Genomic DNA, 18,119 nt, shown 5'->3' with positions numbered 1-18,119 from the left:
TTCCGCGCTTGGACAACATTTGCTAAATAATCCTCAGTTTGCTAAGAATTACACTGACAACCAGTTTAAGATTGTCAGCCGGGCTTGCAATGTGGCACATTTGCATGTACTGGAAGCTACATATATTAATACACAGGGCCCTGTTTCTTTACAGACAGAAAGAACATGTACACACATTGTGCCTGTTTCAGCCAAACAAAATAAGTGACAGCCATTCCCTGACTCATTCTTCAGGGCAACACCTTGACCATCAGGCTGCCTGGTTTAAATTTCAAACAATGCTTGGCAGTTAACTGTCAGTCACCATCAATTGGTGCATTCTCTATGGCAATGCCTCTAACAATCAGAGTCTACTTGCCAACCAATCAGCATTCTGTTTGCATACAGTATAAATTGTTGTTTTCCCTTATATTGGTATTCTTGCGAAGTGCCCTGATGAGTGCAAGATGAAAAGCTTTAATATGTCTCTTTTTTCAGCAATACTTAAGTTCTGTACTACCTAATGACTATTTATATGCTCTCTACTGTATCATGCCTGCAGATCTGCCAGTTGCTCTCTTTTTTTACAGGATGCCTTGAAAGCTGCATTGCACAAAGGCTGTGATTTGATCCCAATCAAAGAGTTTAAAGACCAGTGTAACAACTATGTTGATACCTATCTGTCCATGATAATTCAATTACTCAAGATAAAGGTGGTAAGTGCAGTATTAGGGTGTTCAGGGTTGAAAGAGTTAATGTGTGGGACTGGAGAAACAGTACTGCCCAAATGATGATAGAAGAGACACATGACCGAGAGTCAAGAGGAGCATGCTCATGGCTTAGACTGAGTAACACCTAGTCTAGTACATCTGTATACAGCTATGTTCATCCCATACACCAGTTATGGTTCAGACATACCTATGCCTCAACAATCGTTCCTTAGGCAGTCACAACCAACACATAACTTGGTCTCAGATGTGGGATCTTACAACAGTAAGTACATCACTGCAGTTGAAGTTGTGTGAGTTTTACTGCTCAACGTCATGGAGTTACTGCCTAGAACACCAGTGCAATATCCCACTTCTGTAAAACACTTGTGCAATTGTAGGGAACCCAGTGCTTTCAATTCAGGGTCTGTGGTTGCCACAAAACCATGAAATGGAAAGTTGAAGGTGAGCTGCGTTTTTATCCTGGCTGTAAGCTGTGCATAGACTGTATTTAATCTATTTCACTAATCTGCAGCATTGCCAAAACTCTCAATTTTTCAAAGGGATTCTTCCAATCCTGTTACTGCAAGACCTTTGCTTGGACATTTCCTCTGAGAATCAATTATTAACACTGAAAGACCTTGTTGTATTTGTTGACTGTGATAGATATCTGGAAAGCCCCTTGGATTGTCATATAGCTGAGAAGGTGCAACAGCCCAGACTGAGTCGGGTTTACTGATCTCCTCTGGTCCTCCTGAAGACACTTGCCGACCTTGCATTTACTGGCATTGGTCATCCTCTACTAACTCACTCAAACCCCTCAAGGCAGAATGGTTGTGGGTCCAAACCCCACTCTCAAGATTTGAGCACATAATCTGCCTGCTACTTCAGTGCAGCACTGTGCGGGGTGCAGCAATGTGCGGGGTGCAGCACCGTGCGGGGCGCAGCACTGTGCGGGGCGCAGCACTGTGCGGGGTGCAGCACCGTGCGGGGCGCAGCAATGTGCGGGGCGCAGCACTGTGCGGGGTGCAGCACCGTGCGGGGCGCAGCAATGTGCGGGGCGCAGCACTGTGCGGGGCGCAGCACTGTGCGGGGCGCAGCAATGTGCGGGGCGCAGCACTGTGCGGGGTGCAGCACCGTGCGGGGCGCAGCAATGTGCGGGGTGCAGCAATGTGCGGGGCGCAGCACTGTGCGGGGTGCAGCAATGTGCGGGGTGCAGCAATGTGCGGGGTGCAGCACCGTGCGGGGCGCAGCAATGTGCGGGGCGCAGCACTGTGCGGGGTGCAGCACCGTGCGGGGCGCAGCAATGTGCGGGGCGCAGCACTGTGCGGGGCGCAGCACTGTGCGGGGTGCAGCACTGTGCGGGGTGCAGCACTGTTGCAGATGCTGTCTTTCAGATATTACACCAAAATCAGACCTGCCTGTATTAGTCATTCTGTTAGTTGAAGAAGACTTCAAGGCCCTATTCAAAGGGAGTCCACCCAATGTCCAGCCAGCTTTCTTTGCAAATGCTCTGTCCTCCCTCTCCAGAGTTAGAAGCCAAAACAAAACGATGGATTCTATTTGCAAATTCAACATCTGGCAGCTCCAAAAGTCTCTCCCCATTTCCTGCTTTGACTCTGTGTACAATAGGTTTCAGAACTAGACATGCTGATTCAAACATTTCAGGTCTGTGTTCTGACGAAAGGACATCAACCTTGAAACGTTAACTCTGTTTCTCCCCCGACAGATGCTGCCAGACCTGCTGAGTATTCCCAGCATTTTCTGCTTTCAGCGCAGATTCCCAGCATCCACAGTATTTTGCTGTTAAGTTGCTGCTTTCTGTCTCAAACCTGACAGACTCTTGTCACTTTTGAAAGTGTCTAGAAATGTAAATCAGAAGCAAAAAGTTACCATTCCCAATTCTGCACCTTGTGATCTGCCAACATCGGTTAATGAGATTCTTGAACGGCAAGAATTTTTTTCCTATCAAAATCTCAAACTGAGATTCTGATCTGAAACCAGTCCATTGGTAATCTGCCTCTTGTCTAAGATGAAAGATGGAAATCACAGCCCTGACTGCCACTGTGTGGGACACCTTGTCTTCCCTGTTCCACCTTTTAAAAAGACAAAGAATGGTCGATGGGGAATAAATATCTATGGTCAATTCAGCTGTGCCACACAAGAGTAAGACCTTATGCATCACAATTTATACAACAATACAGACCAAATTCTAGATTTGAAAATTCCAGGCTAATTCTGGGGAAGAAATCTACAGAATTATTTTCTGTGTAGCCTCCCCCTCCACCCACCCGCTTCGCGAATCACAACTTAAAGGACCCCCAGACTGAAATTTCAAAATAGGAGAGGGTGTTGAAGTGACAGTTCCAGTTCTAAAGGGAAGGGGAGGAACTGTTCTGTGCAAAGTGTCTCCCATCCCCAAATTCCTCTCTTCTTTTGACTTCCACCAGAAACCACCTATGTTGTGTGCTGCTCTTGGCCTGTGCAAATCGAGGCAGCCCGAAAACTCTCCCGTTACCGTCCGTGAGGCCAAGCCAGACATGGTTGATCACACTGAGCCTGACACTTCAGTCTCAAGGCAATTCCAGGTAAGATTACTACAGTCTGGAACTTAAAGCTTGGGTGGGGGTTAATGTAGAGGTGGGGGTGGGGGAGCGGGAGTTGATTTTTGTTCTGTTATTGGCTAATTAGTCGTTGTGAAGAAGCCAAGAATGACAAACATTGGCATCACTGAAATCTATGAAGGCATCTTTTTTTTAAAAATGGATTGACGATTTTTCCTTGAAGGCTCCACTGGAATTGCCTACAAGATATTGTAAATGAACTGGTCTGTTAAGGAACTCAAGTAGCTCGGTATCCCTGAAGATGACAGGCTTGTTACCTTGGATAAGCACAGCAGATACAGGCAGCATTTGGCTTGTATCAGTTCTCACTGCGTTGGGAAAAATGCACCCAAACCCATCCCCAATTTGCTGGGGGAAATAAACCTTTCACCTGTGGAATGCCCAGGTATAATCCCAGCCCTTTAACACCTCTGGGCTGAGAGTTTGAATTGAGCCCAGACTGATAGGATAAACAGCAGGAGGGTGTAAAGGGACCAAGGTGGAATGAGTTTCAGCCATGCCACTCTGATCCCATGCGGGCATGTACGCACAACACAAAGTGCCTTCAACTGGGCACAAAATTAGCAATCACCCCCAGAGGTCACAGGATAGCATTTGCCTGGGAAATATATTTTTAAAAATGCAACACTGGTGTAGAGTTGTCTGAGGTTAGAGCTGAGATGTGCTGGTGGAACAGAATAAACTGAGTTTTACTCTGCACCTCAGCTTGTGAGTTGAGAGTGCTTGTTACAGACAGTGGAAGCATTAAAGTTTTCCATTCCCAGCACAAACCAGCTTCGCCATTTGAGTGCCGGGGTTTCAAATGTACACTGATGTTTTATTTGTATTGAACAGGTGCCAATTCCCAGAGGCATGTTCAGCTGCGAATTTTGTCTGCTTTTCACGAAGAAACTGAAGCATTTATTGCCCAAAGAGAAAACTGAGGTAGGTTACTGTATTGAGATAAAATAAAGAGGTCGTATGCACAAATTCTGGGAATTCACAAGTCCTGTATCCAAAACCAGTGTGAACAGAGTAATGTCTCTATTATGGATCTGTTGTGCATTTCCACCTATTTTTTTCCCTCTTCTGATGATGCTGTCTCTTAGTTCAATCCCCACTTGGTTGTCAGTTGTTAGTATGGCTGAGTGATCCTTTGCGACTAGACAGAGCACCATTGAGAGATATTGGTTTCATAGATTATCGTGATCCAGGAGCAGGAACTTGTACCGCACAGAAAATTGTAGCAGGTCGTATGGTGATGTAGTGGCTCTGTAACTGGGTTGGTTAGCTAGAGGCTGGATTGATGTTTCAGATACCTGATTTTGGATCACACCACAACAGTAAAGCAAAAGAATTAAGCAAAACTGGAATAAAAAGCTAGTAGCACTAATGGTGACCATGAAACTACTGGAATGTAGTAAAATCCCACTTGGTTCATTAATGCCCTCGTGGGAAGGAAATCTGTGATCCTTACCTGTATGTGACTCCAGACCCACAGCAATGTGTTTGACTCTTAACTGCTCTGTGAAATGGCCTCGCAAGTCACTCAGTTGTCTCAAGGGCAATTAGAGATGGGCCATAAATGCTGACCTTCCCATGACGCCTACCATGCTGAAAATGAATGGGAAATAAAATACTACCTTGGCCATTGAGATCACACACACCAGGGCCTGGGAGAGGGGAGTGCAGACAGTGCTAAACACCGGGACCTGGAGGGGGGGAGGGGGGTGGGGGGGCGGTGGGGCTGGGTCTCCGTGTTATAAGCGGAGTTTCTCGTCATCCAGACTGAACAGCCAGAACTGCAGACCTGACAGACCGGCTTTAAAAAAAACATATCTGTCAGGCTGAGAGTTAAAATCCGGTCTGTCAGTATCAGGTCAATTTCACCCGTTGCTGCGCGGCTGCTTCCAACCTTCAGGCAGCTTCGTGTTTCCGATTTTTTTTTGAAAGCCCTCCAGAAAACCATGAAGCTCCCCAAAGGTCAGCAGTAGCAGCACAGCAACTGACAGGTTGAAAAATGGTCAGTCATATCCCCGTAATTTTAGAACCAATTGAACGTAATGTGTGCTCGTGTGTGTGGAGCACAGGGGGGGGATTGAGGGAAGGGTAGGGGGAGTTGGAGGAAGATTGTAGGGGGAGGTTGGAAAGAGGGTTGAGGGAGGTTAAAGGGAGAGGGGTGATGGGGGGGGGAAGGTTGAGGAATGTTGGGGGCGGTTTAGGGGATGGGGTGAGGTTGTGGGAGAGGGGGGTTGGAGGGGGGTTGGGGGAGAGCTTAGAGTGGGGGTTGGGAGGGAGGTTGGAGGGGAGATGGGGAGGTTGGAGGTGAAGATTAGAGGGGTGTTTCACAGGGAGGTTGGTCGGAGTTGGAGGGGTATTAAGGGGAGGCTGGGGGGATTTGAGGGCAGGTTGGAGATGGAGTTGGTTGGGACATCAGAGTGGGGGTTTGTGGGGAGGTTGCAGTGGGGATTGGGGGAGATTGGAGGGGGGCATTGGGCAGGCGTTTGGGGGGATGGTTAGCTACAGAGTTGAATTTTTTTTGTAAATATAGTGATTTCTTTGTAGCCATTTCCCTAACATCAGTTGATTGCTCAGTGATTACTTATCCTTACAGAATCAACATTGGGCCTCAAATTTCACCATTGCTACCGTCACTGCCTACTACATGCAGGTGTAATGAAAGAAAGACAAAACATACATTTACACAGCACCCTTCATGATGTCCCAAATTGCTTTATTGCCAATTAAACACTTTTGAGCTGTAGTCACTGGTATAATGTAGGCAATGTTATCAGATGGTGGAGCAGGTTTGAGGGACCGAATGGCCTACCCCTGCTCTTAATAAATATGTTCATAGGTCATTCTGGGATGGATGACATGAACTGGGCTAGATGGCTTTCATCCATCATTATCTTACGGATATCGGGTGGAATCATGACTGGAGTTCTGTTTATTTTGTTGCTAATGAAAGTTTAATGTGAGCAGGCTTTGTTGGGTGAGCCAGGACAGATGTGCATAATGGGCTCATAGTGAATCAATAACTTGTTTTAGAGTTCTCCATTGACTTCAATCTTGCCCTTTTGTCTACTTACCTATTATTGCTCTCTATCTTGGGTGCTTTTTATGAGTTTTTTGAGGTATTGAAATATCGTGATAAAGTTGCGGTTCATAGTACATATTGAAAATATATTATAGTGAGAAGTAGCAATTAGCTTGGGCTTCAGGCTTGCTGATCAAAAAAACATAGATACAATTGTGAACCATTCAGTCTTTATCCTCTGGCATCTTGAAATTTGTGTTGCACAGAGACACCTCAGTGCTCCAATCCTTCACTGACAGTGTTTCTGTCAATATTTGTAACCAAATGCTAACAATGGGCGTTATCGTTTTACTAGGACTTTCTATGATTGGTGAATTGATTGGTGAGAATATGAAAAGGGGGAAAAGTATCATGCTTGATTGAGGGGGAGGGTTAAAGTTTGCGTACTGGAGAGCCGTGCGGGGGTAGGTGTTGGAGGAATAAGGGGCCAGGAAACAGGAGAAGCACCGGGGCCTATGATTTCTCTCCCTGGCTCTGACACACACTGGGGGATGGTACTCAAAATATCCCTGGCTTTCATGGATCAGCTACTCATTGCTTTGATTAACTGAGCCAGAGGACAGGTTTCAAAGTGTAGGTGGGTTTTCATTCTCAGTTGTAATGTAAAAACAATTACAACTGAAAAGCAGAGGTGCAATTGTGCTGAAGAGTTTATGTTGTTGATTTAAATGTTGAACTTTGCATTTACAGAAATCCATTGCCAACATTCTTGTTAAGGTCTGCTCCCTCCTGCCAGACAAATTATTGACAAAATGCAGAGACTTTATGGATAAGATTGGGAAATCTGTCGTGGAGTTGCTCTACAAAAAGATAATGCCGGATGGTGTGTGTGATACTCTTCACTTCTGCTCCACGGACAAGAGGGCCTTCAGTATGTATCCAAACCAACAGAGATCTATAACCCAAGGCAGGAGGCATTATTTAAAACTCACCATTTCTAAACTGAAGATTTTGGTTAATTGCACGTCAAAAACCATGTTTCCAATTTCCCCTCCATCCTTCTCCTCTGAAGCTGAGCTGATACCTCCATGAATACTGCCTCAGACAGACCGGTGGCAGCCCTCAGAGAACAAAGATTTCCTCAGCCTTGCTCCTGAGCTGCCTCTACCCAGCTACGTTCCACACAGAGGCACTGGCCACAACAGTTCATGGCTGAGTTAAAGCATCATCACCAGTTACGCTTAATGTCAAAACGTTATAAATACAGGAGCTGTATAACAGACATATACCCTCAGACTTTATGCACTGGGTGTTATATCTGTACATAAAAAGACACCCAGCCATGCATTTCTGAGACTTCTTTTACACTTTATGGAACAAGTTAGAAGACAGGGCCATTCCATTAGGCACTTCCATTACGTTCAGGGAGCAATTGGGTATTTTTGGATATAATTCAGATCTAACAGGATTGATATAGCAAAAAACATGGTTGGCCATGTTGGGCTGAATGATCTTTTCTTCTTCCTAAAAATATTTGTCTTTTAAGGCACTACCATTGGTAGTAGGAAGCATTGTCTCCCTTTGATACTGAATCACAAAATGGTTACAGTGCAGAAGGAGGCCATTTGTATCATCGTATCCGTGATGGCTCTGCAAGAGAATCTGAGCTAGCCTCGCCCCCCCACCCACCCCACCCCCCGCACCCCCCTACCTTTTCCCCATAGCCATGCAAATCCTCCTCTTCAAATTATTATCCAATTCTCTTTTGAAGACCTCGATTGATCTGCCTCTTCCACACTCTCAGGCAGTGCATTTCGGATTCTAACCACGCAATGCATGTTAAAAATATTTTCCTCATGTCGCCATTGTGCCAATCGCTGCTGTTTAATCTGCATACAGCACATATTGCAATAGAAAATATGGGCACTTCTCTCAATCAGTGGACTTAAGCACAAAAGCTTTCAAATTAGTTCTGGGTCAAGTTCAGAATTGGTCAATGTATCCATCGGAGGTTGATCACAACTATTTCTCTCATTAACTTGCTTTGATCTTGGATGTATTTCCCCAGACCTGGTGCAACTGGAGCTTCATTGGTACCAACTAGTTTCTCATGGGTGTTTATCCTCATGTTCTGGCCAATATATTGAAAAGCATCCATTTATTGTTTGCCACAAAAAGCTTGCTGTTCAACTCTTCACACTGTTTAATCTGAATTTCTCCCACATTCTCGTAATACAGTGCCGATTATATTGTCCTGTAATATGTGTGAGGACATAGTGCGTCAGCTCCAGTCAGCTCGGAAGCAGGGCACAGAAGTGGACGTACTCCTGCCAAAAGCCTGCAACTCATATTCTGATGCCTCCAAATTGGCGGTGAGTACTTGTTAAGAGGGAGTTGCTCAATGGATCCTTTCACCCGTGTCCAATACTCTTCCTCCACCTGGACCCCTCCCTCTGGCCTCTTACCTGCTCTTGATCTTTTCATGGAGCACTGTCGGCGTGACATCAGCTGTTTTAGTTTCTCTGCTCCTGTCACCCACTCTAGCCTGTCTCCCTCTGAACTTGCTGACTTCATTCTCTCAGGGCTAACCCTGCTGACAAGAGTGGTGCTGCTGTTGTCTGGCGTACTGACATCTACCTTGAAGAGGCTGAGCTCCAACTCTCAGACAGGTCTTCCTACCTCCCCCTGGACCATGACCCCAACACCGAAGATCAAGCCATTCTTTCTAGGACTGTCACTGATCTCATCTGCTTTGGAGATCTTCCCTTCAAAGCTTCCCACCTAACAGTCCCTAAGCCCCAGACAGCCTGCTTCTAACTCCTTCCCCAAATCCACAGACTGTCCTGGTAGATCCTCCATTTCAGCCTGCTCCTGCCCCACTCAACTTATGTCTTATCTTTTCTCTACATTTTCTTCCTTTGTCCAGTCTCTTCCCACCTACATTTGTGATTCTTCTGATGCCCCACATCATTTCAACAATTTCCAGTTCCCAGGCCCTAACCACCTTCTCTTCAGTAGGTAGTATGAAATCTCTTCACCTCCCACACCCACCAGGGTGGTCTGTGAGTTCTCAGCTTCTTCCTTGAACTGAGGCCCAAACAGTCCCCATCGACAACCACCCTCCTCCGCCTGACTGTACTTCTTCTCTCGCTTAATTGGTCTCACGTCCTCCGAATAAACGGTGTGGCTATGGATCCCCACATAGGCCCCAGCTATGCTGGTTTTTGTGGGTTAACTGGGACATTCCTTGTTCCAGTCCTACTCAGGCCCCCTCCCACATTTCTTTCCCTGGTGCATCACAGAATCACAGCAGAAAAGAGGCCCTCCGGCCCACCGAGTCTGCACCGACACGTGAGAAACACCTGACCTACCTACCTAATCCCATTTACCAGCACTTGGCCCATAGCCTTGAATGTTATGATGTGCCAAGTGCTCATCCAGGTACTTTTTAAAGAATGTGAGGCAACCCACCACCACTACCCTCCCAGGCAGCGCATTCCAGACCGTCACCACCCTCTGGGTAAAAAAGTCTTTCCTCACATCCCCCCTGAACCTCCTGCCCCTTCAACTAAGGGGAATAGCTGCTCCCTGTCCACCCTGTCCATGCCCCTCATAATCTTGTACACCTCGATCAGGTCACCCCTCAGTCTTCTCTGCTCCAACAAAAACAACCCAAGTCTATCCAACCTCTTCATAACTTAAATGTTTCATCCCAGGCAACATCCTGGTGAATTTCCTCTGCACCCCCTCCAATGCAATTGGTCACCTTATTTAAGAAAGGATGTAAATGCGTTGGAAGCAGTTCAGCGAAGGTTTACTAGACTAATACCTGGTGGGTTGTCTTATGAGGAAAGGTTGAACAGGCTAAGCTTGTATCCGCTGGGGTTTAGAAGAGTAAGAGGTGACTTGATTGAAACAGATAAGATCCTGAGGGGTCTTGGCAGGGTGGATGTGGAGAGGATGTTTCCTCTTGTGGGGGAATCTAAAACTAGAGGCCACTGTTTAAAAATAAGGGGTCGCCCATTTAAAACCGAGATGAGGTGAAATTTTTTTACTCAGAGGGTCATGATTCTTTGGGACTTGCTTATTTTTAAAGCAGGGGTGGATAGATTCTTGGTAAGCGAGGGGATGAAAGGTTATCGGGGGTAGGTGGGATGCAGATTTCAGGTTACTATCAGTTCAGCCTTGATCTTATTAAATGGCGGAGCAGGCTCGAGGGGCCGAATGGCCTACTCCTGCTCCTTGTCCGTATATATGTATGTATGAGCGAGGGGACTAATGTGGTCCACTCACATCTGCCCCAGTCTGGGACCTCTCCCCGCTATTGTGAGCCAGCTTCTCCTGCATGGAAACAGATGCAGAGAGTGTGAGCAGGACTCATGTCACTGCATGGAATGTTTGTGTGGTGAGTGGGTGATGGACGGGATGAGGGACACGAGATCCAGAGGATATAAGCCTGATGGAGATGTGAGGGTGTGTGTGAGTTAGTGGTGTTGTCCCTTGTGGTGTGAGGTCCCTGTGGATGTGTGATGAGTTTGTGAGTGTGTGAGTTGAGAGTGATGAGAAGATTGACTTACCCTGGCGGAATGGATGAGATCATTCATCCGCTTCCTGCACTGGATGACTGTCCTCCTGTGTGCTGACCACTGCTGCCACTGCCTCCCAGGCCGGATTGGTGACTCTGGTGGACCTCCTACGGACAGATCAGGGGTTGAGTACATCACAACGGCCTTCCACTGCGTCCATCTGTCGCCTGGAGCAATCCTGGCCTGTAGACATGAAGTAGGCATGTGCTCTGATGAAATATGGCGCCCGGATTGAGGAAGCACTGAGGTCAGGGCGTGGCGGGTAAATCTGAGCCTGCCCGCCCGCCAGCGATTCTGCGTACTTCCCGTGAATGCATTATTAATGAAGCAGGATGTGCCAGGAAGTCTATGATACAGCGGGAAAACCCACCATTGCGGCCAGCGGGTTAAACCCCTTTTTTCACACCCACTACTGCACTTAGTACAAATGTGGAACAATCCCGCCCTACCTATTTCCACCTCTGTGGATTCACCCCCATCTCAACTCACCTGCTGTTGAAGACCTCACCTTTTTAACCTCTAGTTGTGACTATAGCAACACATTCCTGACTGGTCTCCCACCTTCTACCCTCAGTAAACCTGAGGTCACCAAAATTTGGCTGTTCCTGTCCTTAAATTCATAAAGCTCTGTTCCCCAATCACCCCTGTGGTCACTGAATTACACAGGCTCCCACTTAAGTAAAGCCTCAATTTTAAAATGATCATCACAATTTTCAAGTCCTTCCATGGCCTCACCCTTACTATTCCAGTAATCTCCAGTCTGATGAAACTGCACTCCTCTAATTCTAGCTTCCAACTTCCCTGATCTGAATCTCTCCACCATGTGTGGCTGTGCTAACAGCTGCCTAGTCCCTAAGCTCTGAAATTCCCTCCACAAACCTCTGCACATCTCGACCCCTCTTTCTTCCTTTTAAGACACCTCTTAATGCCTACCTCTTTAACCCAGCTTTAATATTATCTTATGTGGCTCAGTGTCACATTTTGCTTTCAGAAGCTCCTGCAAAATGCCCTGGGACATTTTATTCCATTGAAGATGCTACATGTGTATGATATGTATACTATGATCTATAAGAAATAGTTGTTGCTTTGTGCTTTTCGCTCTTGCTTTCTGTTTCTGTTTTGTCCCCATTGTGCGAAGCACTTAGACCTGAAGAATATTGAACCGTTAGTTGTACGAGAATGGGATTGGCTGATTTTCTTTTTTATCTAATCTGGTTCTCATAGTGTGACAACTTTATCCGCTCCCATAAAGCCCGGCTCGGCAATTTTCTTCAGAAACAGGAAGACAAAGATCTTTGTGGGGTAAGTGTATGAAAGTTAGCACCCTCATTCTCCAATTTATGCACATCAGAGAGAGGGTGATCTGGTAATTCATGTAAAGAGCAATGGGCCAAATGGCCTCCTTCTGTGCTGTTCTGTTCTACTTTAGATGTTTTCTTGTTAAAATTAAATTTCTGCTAGCATCCTCTGGCTCACTGCTTCCTCTATCTAGTAAAAACAGCAAAGTGTATCCTGTGTTTGATCTCTCCGAGAGCTGTATAAACATATGTCCATTCAGGAATAGGCCTCACCCAGTACCATCGTTATGTATTTACTGACAGGAACTGGATTTCTGTGTAAGAAAAAAGGAGGCAGTGTTGCTTGGACGCAATGAGTGCACCTGGGCACCATCACACTGGTGCCAGACCTGGGAAAGTGCTGCCCGGTGTAAAGTAAGTATAACTTCAACCCTCTGTGTAATGAATGGCAACGAGTAAAGATTTATAGACAACAGATAGTGGATGACATTCAAATCTGATTTAAAGGCTGTTTGTTATATTTATTACTATTTGACTTTTGCACATATATCTTATTTTGATTCCACAAATTTGGGTGTGCCCAGACATACTCTCTCTTCACATTGAAATCATGGCTAATTCCTGGCCTAGTAATAAAGGAACTTTCGTATATACTGTTCACACCAGTTATCACAGGAACGTGTGGGCAGCGAATGCAGACTTGATAAATCCTCACACAGCATCGAAAGATTATCTTTCATGTGATGTTGTGAAACAGAATTTCAGGTGATTTTCTGTTCATGTTTGCAAAGTAGATTTGTGCTGTTGTGCTGTTTGCCTGACGCCTCAATGAGTTAGAGATTTTGATTTTGCATTCGCCATCTGTTTATCTGCACTCTGTGACCAAATGAAATCACACATGTGATTCAGCGGTGGTAACACTGCAGCCATGGGTGGGCTATTGACGGGGAGGATATCTATCATTGCCAGGATGCTGCAATGCTACAGAGTGCGAGATTCTTTTTTCAAAGGCCCCATCAGATCTGCTATGACCGAGCACCGAGTCAGACCAGCCCCATCGTTCAGCAATGCCTCCCTGAAGATCTTTCTCCAGACATCAGGGACAAGGGTGGGAGCTGCTCTTTCCTGCAGATGGCATCAGAAAGTTGGCCAGACCAAGGCGGCTTATACAAAGCTGTCAGAGAAGGTGAGCAACCATGGAGACCACACAAGAGCCATTGCAGAAAACAGGTTAGTGACTTTCTCCAATCCACCGTGGTAAGTGCTAGTGTCACACCTTCAACAGGAGTCACTTATGGGATCACTCATAAGGTTCATGTGCAAGTGGGCAACTTTGCCAGAAGAGCGAATGCATAATCAGCCTTAATGCCATATGGCAATTGAGGCCAAGTTGCGTGGAGTTTGACTTTGTGTGCCTGGATGCAAAGTGGGACTGAGAGGCCAGTATATGTGACAGGGATTCATGCAGACAAGAGGTTCAGGTGTCACTCGAGATGTCACTAACACTGCATTTTGTCACGCAGGACAAGCAGACCCACAAATCACAGAACCACAAAACACAGAACTACAAAACACAGAACTACAAAACACAGAACCACAAAACTCAGAACCACAAAACTCAGAACCACAAAACTCAGAACCACAAAACTCAGAACCGCAATGCACAGACCCACAATGCACAGTCCCACAATGCACAGAACTACAAAACTCAGAACCACAATGCACAGAACCACAATGCACAGAACCACAATGCACAGAACCACAATGCACAGACCCACAATGCACAGAACCACAATGCACAGAACCACAAAACACAGAACCACAATGCACAGAACCACAATGCACAGACCCACAATGCACAGAACCACAATGCACAGAACCACAATGCACAGAACCACAATGCACAGAACCACAATGCACAGACCCACAATGCACAGAACCACAAAACACAGAACTACAAAACTCAGAACCACAATGCACAGACCCACAATACACAGACCCACAATACACAGACCCACAATGCACAGGAGGCAGACAGGAGGGGAAGTCCTGACCTCAGTCTCCTGTCTGTCGCCGACTAGTAGACAATGGACATTGTAAGAAAGCAAGTAGTGCAATTTGATGCACAGTGCGGGCAGAACAAACAAGACATAAGGAGCATGAGGCAACCATCATAGTAGTGGCATATGGGCTCACACGAGGGGTGCAATGAAATGTGAACCAGAAACTGTGATGAACCGAAATGTGGTTCTGTTTCTTCTCCAACACAGTTCATCTCCATTCAAGGATCAGGAAACAGGCACACCAGAAGCTCAAAGAACCAACCTCTGGGATGAAGAAGCCAGTGTCCCAGGAATTGCAACGTCACCTGCCTCATCACCAGAGTTACATCCAACAAAGTGACATCCAGCACAGTGACACCCAACACAGTGACACCCAGCACAGTGAAACCCAACACAGTGACACACAGCACAGTGACATCCAGCACAATGACATCCAGCACAGTGACATCCAGCTCAGTGACATCCAGCACAGTGACACCCAGCACAGTGAGACCCAGCACAGTGAGACCCAGCACAGTGACATCCAGCACAGAGACATCCAGCACAGTGACATCCAGCACAGTGACACCCAGGACAGTGACATCCAGCACAGTGACATCCAGCACAGTGACACACAGCACAGTGAGACCCAGCACAGTGACATCCAGCACAGTGACATCCAGCACAGTGACATCCAGCACAGTGACACCCAGCACAGTGACATCCAGCACAGTGACAACCAGGACAGTGACATCCAGCACAGTGAGACCCAGCACAGTGACATCCAGCACAGTGAGACCCAGCACAGTGACATCCAGCACAGTGACATCCAGCACAGTGACACCCAGCACAGTGACACCCAGCACAGTGAGACCCAGCACAGTGACACCCAGCACAGTGACATCCAGCACAGTGACACCCAGCACAGTGACACCCAGCACAGTGACACCCAGCACTGTGACACCCAGCGCAGTGAGACCCAGCACAGTGACATCCAACACAGAGACACCCAGCACAGTGTGACCCAGCACAGTGACATCCAGCACAGTGGCACCCAGCTCAGTGAGACCCAGCACAGTGACATCCAACACAGTGACACCCAGCACAATGACACCCAGCACAGTGACACCCAGCACAGTGACACCCAGCACAGTGACACCCAGCACAATGACTCCCAGCACAGTGACACGCAGCACAGTGACATCCAGCACAGTGACACCCAGCACAGTGACACCCAGCACAGTGAGACCCAGCACAGTGAGACCCAGCACAGTGACATCCAGCACAGTGAATCCCAGCACACTGATATCCAGCACAGTGACTCCCAGCACAGTGACACCCAGCACAGTGACACCCAGCACAGAGACAACCAACACAATGATATCCAACACAGTAACATCCAGCACATTGATATCCAACACAGTGACAACCAGCACAGTGACTTCCAGCACAGTGACATCCAGCACAGTGACATCCAGCACAGTGATATCCAACACAGTCACATCCAGCAAAGTGAAATCCAGCACAGTGATATCCAACACAGTGATATCCAACACAGTGACATGCAGCACAGTGACATCCAGCACAGTGACACCCAGCACAGTGAGACCCACCACAGTGACACCCTGCACAGTGAGACCCAGCACAGTGACATCCAGCACAGTGACTCCCAGCACTGTGACACCCAGCACAGTGGCACCCAGCACAGTGAGACCCAGCATAGTGACGCCCAGCACAGTGACACCCAGCACTTTGACACCCAGCACAGTGACACCCAGCACAGTGAGACCCAGCACAGTGACACCCAGCAACGTGACATCCAACAAAGTGACACCCAGCACAGTGAGACCCAGCACAGTGACATCCAGCACAGTGACACCCAGCACAGTGTCATCCAGCTCAGTGACTTCCAGCATAGTGACACCCAGCACAGTGACATCCAGCAAAGTGACACCCAGCACAGTGACATCCAGCACAGTGACACCCAACATAGTGACACCCAGCACAGTGACATCCAGCACAGTGACACCCCGCACAGTGACTCCCAGCACAGTGAGACCAGCACACTGACACCCAGCACAGTGAAACCTAGCACAGTGACATCCAGCACAGTGACACCCAGCACAGTGACATCCAGCACAGTGACACCCAGGACAGTGACATCCAGCACAGTGACATACAGCACAGTGACACCCAGCACAGTGACATCCAGCACAGTGACATCCAGCACAGTGATACCCAGCACAGTGTCATCCAGCACAGTGACATCCAGCACAGTGACACCCAGCACAGTCACATCCAACACAGCGAGACCCAGCACAGTGACACCCAGCACAGTGAGACCCAGCACAGTGACATCCAGCAGAGTGACACCCAGCACAGTGACATCCAGCACAGTGACACCCAGCACAGTGACATCCAGCTCAGTGAGACCCAGCACAGGGATACCCTGCACAGTGACATCCAGCTTAGTGAGACCCAGCACAGAGACATCCAGCACAGTGACATCCAGCACAGTAACACCCAGCACAGTGACATCCAGCACAGTGACGCCCAGCACAGTGAGACCCAGCACAGTGACATCCAGCACAGTGACACCCAGCACAGTGACATCCAGCTCAGTGACTTCCAGCACAGTGACACCCAGCACAGTGACATCCAGCAAAGTGACACCCAGCACAGTGACATCCAGCACAGTGACACCCAACACAGTGACATCCAGCACATTGACATCCAGCACAGTGACACCCAGCACAGTGAGACCCAGCACACTGACACCCAGCACAGTGACACCTAGCACAGTGACATCCAGCACAGTGACACCCAGCACAGCGACATCCAGCACAGTGACACCCAGGACAGTGACATCCTGCACAGTGACATACAGCACAGTGACACCCAGCACAGTGACATCCAGCACAGTGACATCCAGCACAGTGATACCCAGCACAGTGTCAACCAGCACAGTGACATCCAGCACAGTGACACACAGCACAGTGACATCCAGCACAGTGACACCCAGCACAGTCACATCCAACACAGCGAAACCCAGCACAGTGACACCCAGCACAGTGAGACCCAGCACAGTGACATCCAGCACAGTGACACCCAGCAGAGTGACATCCAGCACAGTGACACCCAGCAAAGTGACATCCAGCTCAGTGAGATCCAGCACAGTGATACCCAGCACAGTGACATCCAGCTTAGTGAGACCCAGCACAGAGACATCCAGCACAGTGACATCCAGCACAGTAACACCCAGCACAGTGACATCCAGCACAGTGACACCCAGCACAGTGACACCCAGCACAGTGACATACAGCACAGTGACACCCAGCACAGTGACACCCAGTACAGTGACATCCTGCACAGTGAATCCCAGCACAGTGACTCCCAGCACAGTGATATCTAGCAGAGTGACACCCAGCACAGTGACACCCAGCACAGTGATATCCAGCACAGTGACACCCAGCACATTGACACCCAGCACAGTGATATCCAGCACAGTGACATCCAACACAGTGACATCAAGCACAGTGACATCCAGCACAGTGACATCCAACACAGTGACACCCAGCACAGTGACACCCAGCACAGTGAGATCCAGCACAGTGACATCGAGCAAAGTGACACCTAGCACAGTGAAACGCAGCACAGTTACAACCAGCACAGTGACACCCAGCACAGTGACATCCAGCAAAGTGATATCTAGCACAGTGATATCAAGCACAGTGACACCCAGCACAGTGTCACCCAGGGCTGTGACACCCAGCACAGTGACACCCAGCACAGTGAGACCCAGCACACTGACATCCAGCACAATGACATCAGGCACAGTGACACCCAGCACAGAGAACCCAGCAC

At 47.9% G+C, this 18,119-nt stretch overlaps 1 protein-coding gene across 1 annotated transcript in view; it reads left to right on the top strand.

Annotated features, from left to right (window-relative positions):
* LOC144694961 (prosaposin-like) overlaps nt 1-18,119 on the top strand; it is a 174,515-nt gene that overhangs the window by 87,768 nt on the left and 68,628 nt on the right. The window contains exons 4-10 of the mRNA XM_078565771.1: nt 570-695; nt 3,137-3,274; nt 4,145-4,234; nt 7,080-7,260; nt 8,568-8,701; nt 12,140-12,217; nt 12,517-12,627. Coding sequence (XP_078421897.1) covers nt 570-695; nt 3,137-3,274; nt 4,145-4,234; nt 7,080-7,260; nt 8,568-8,701; nt 12,140-12,217; nt 12,517-12,627 — 858 coding nt within the window. The remainder of the gene's footprint in view (nt 1-569; nt 696-3,136; nt 3,275-4,144; nt 4,235-7,079; nt 7,261-8,567; nt 8,702-12,139; nt 12,218-12,516; nt 12,628-18,119) is intronic.

The sequence above is a fragment of the Cetorhinus maximus genome, chromosome 20, assembly GCF_964194155.1.
Source record: "Cetorhinus maximus chromosome 20, sCetMax3.hap1.1, whole genome shotgun sequence".
NCBI classification, from domain to species: domain Eukaryota; kingdom Metazoa; phylum Chordata; class Chondrichthyes; order Lamniformes; family Cetorhinidae; genus Cetorhinus; species Cetorhinus maximus.
The sequence above is the reverse complement of the archived record's forward strand: the minus strand, read 5'-3'. Positions and strand labels throughout refer to the sequence as shown.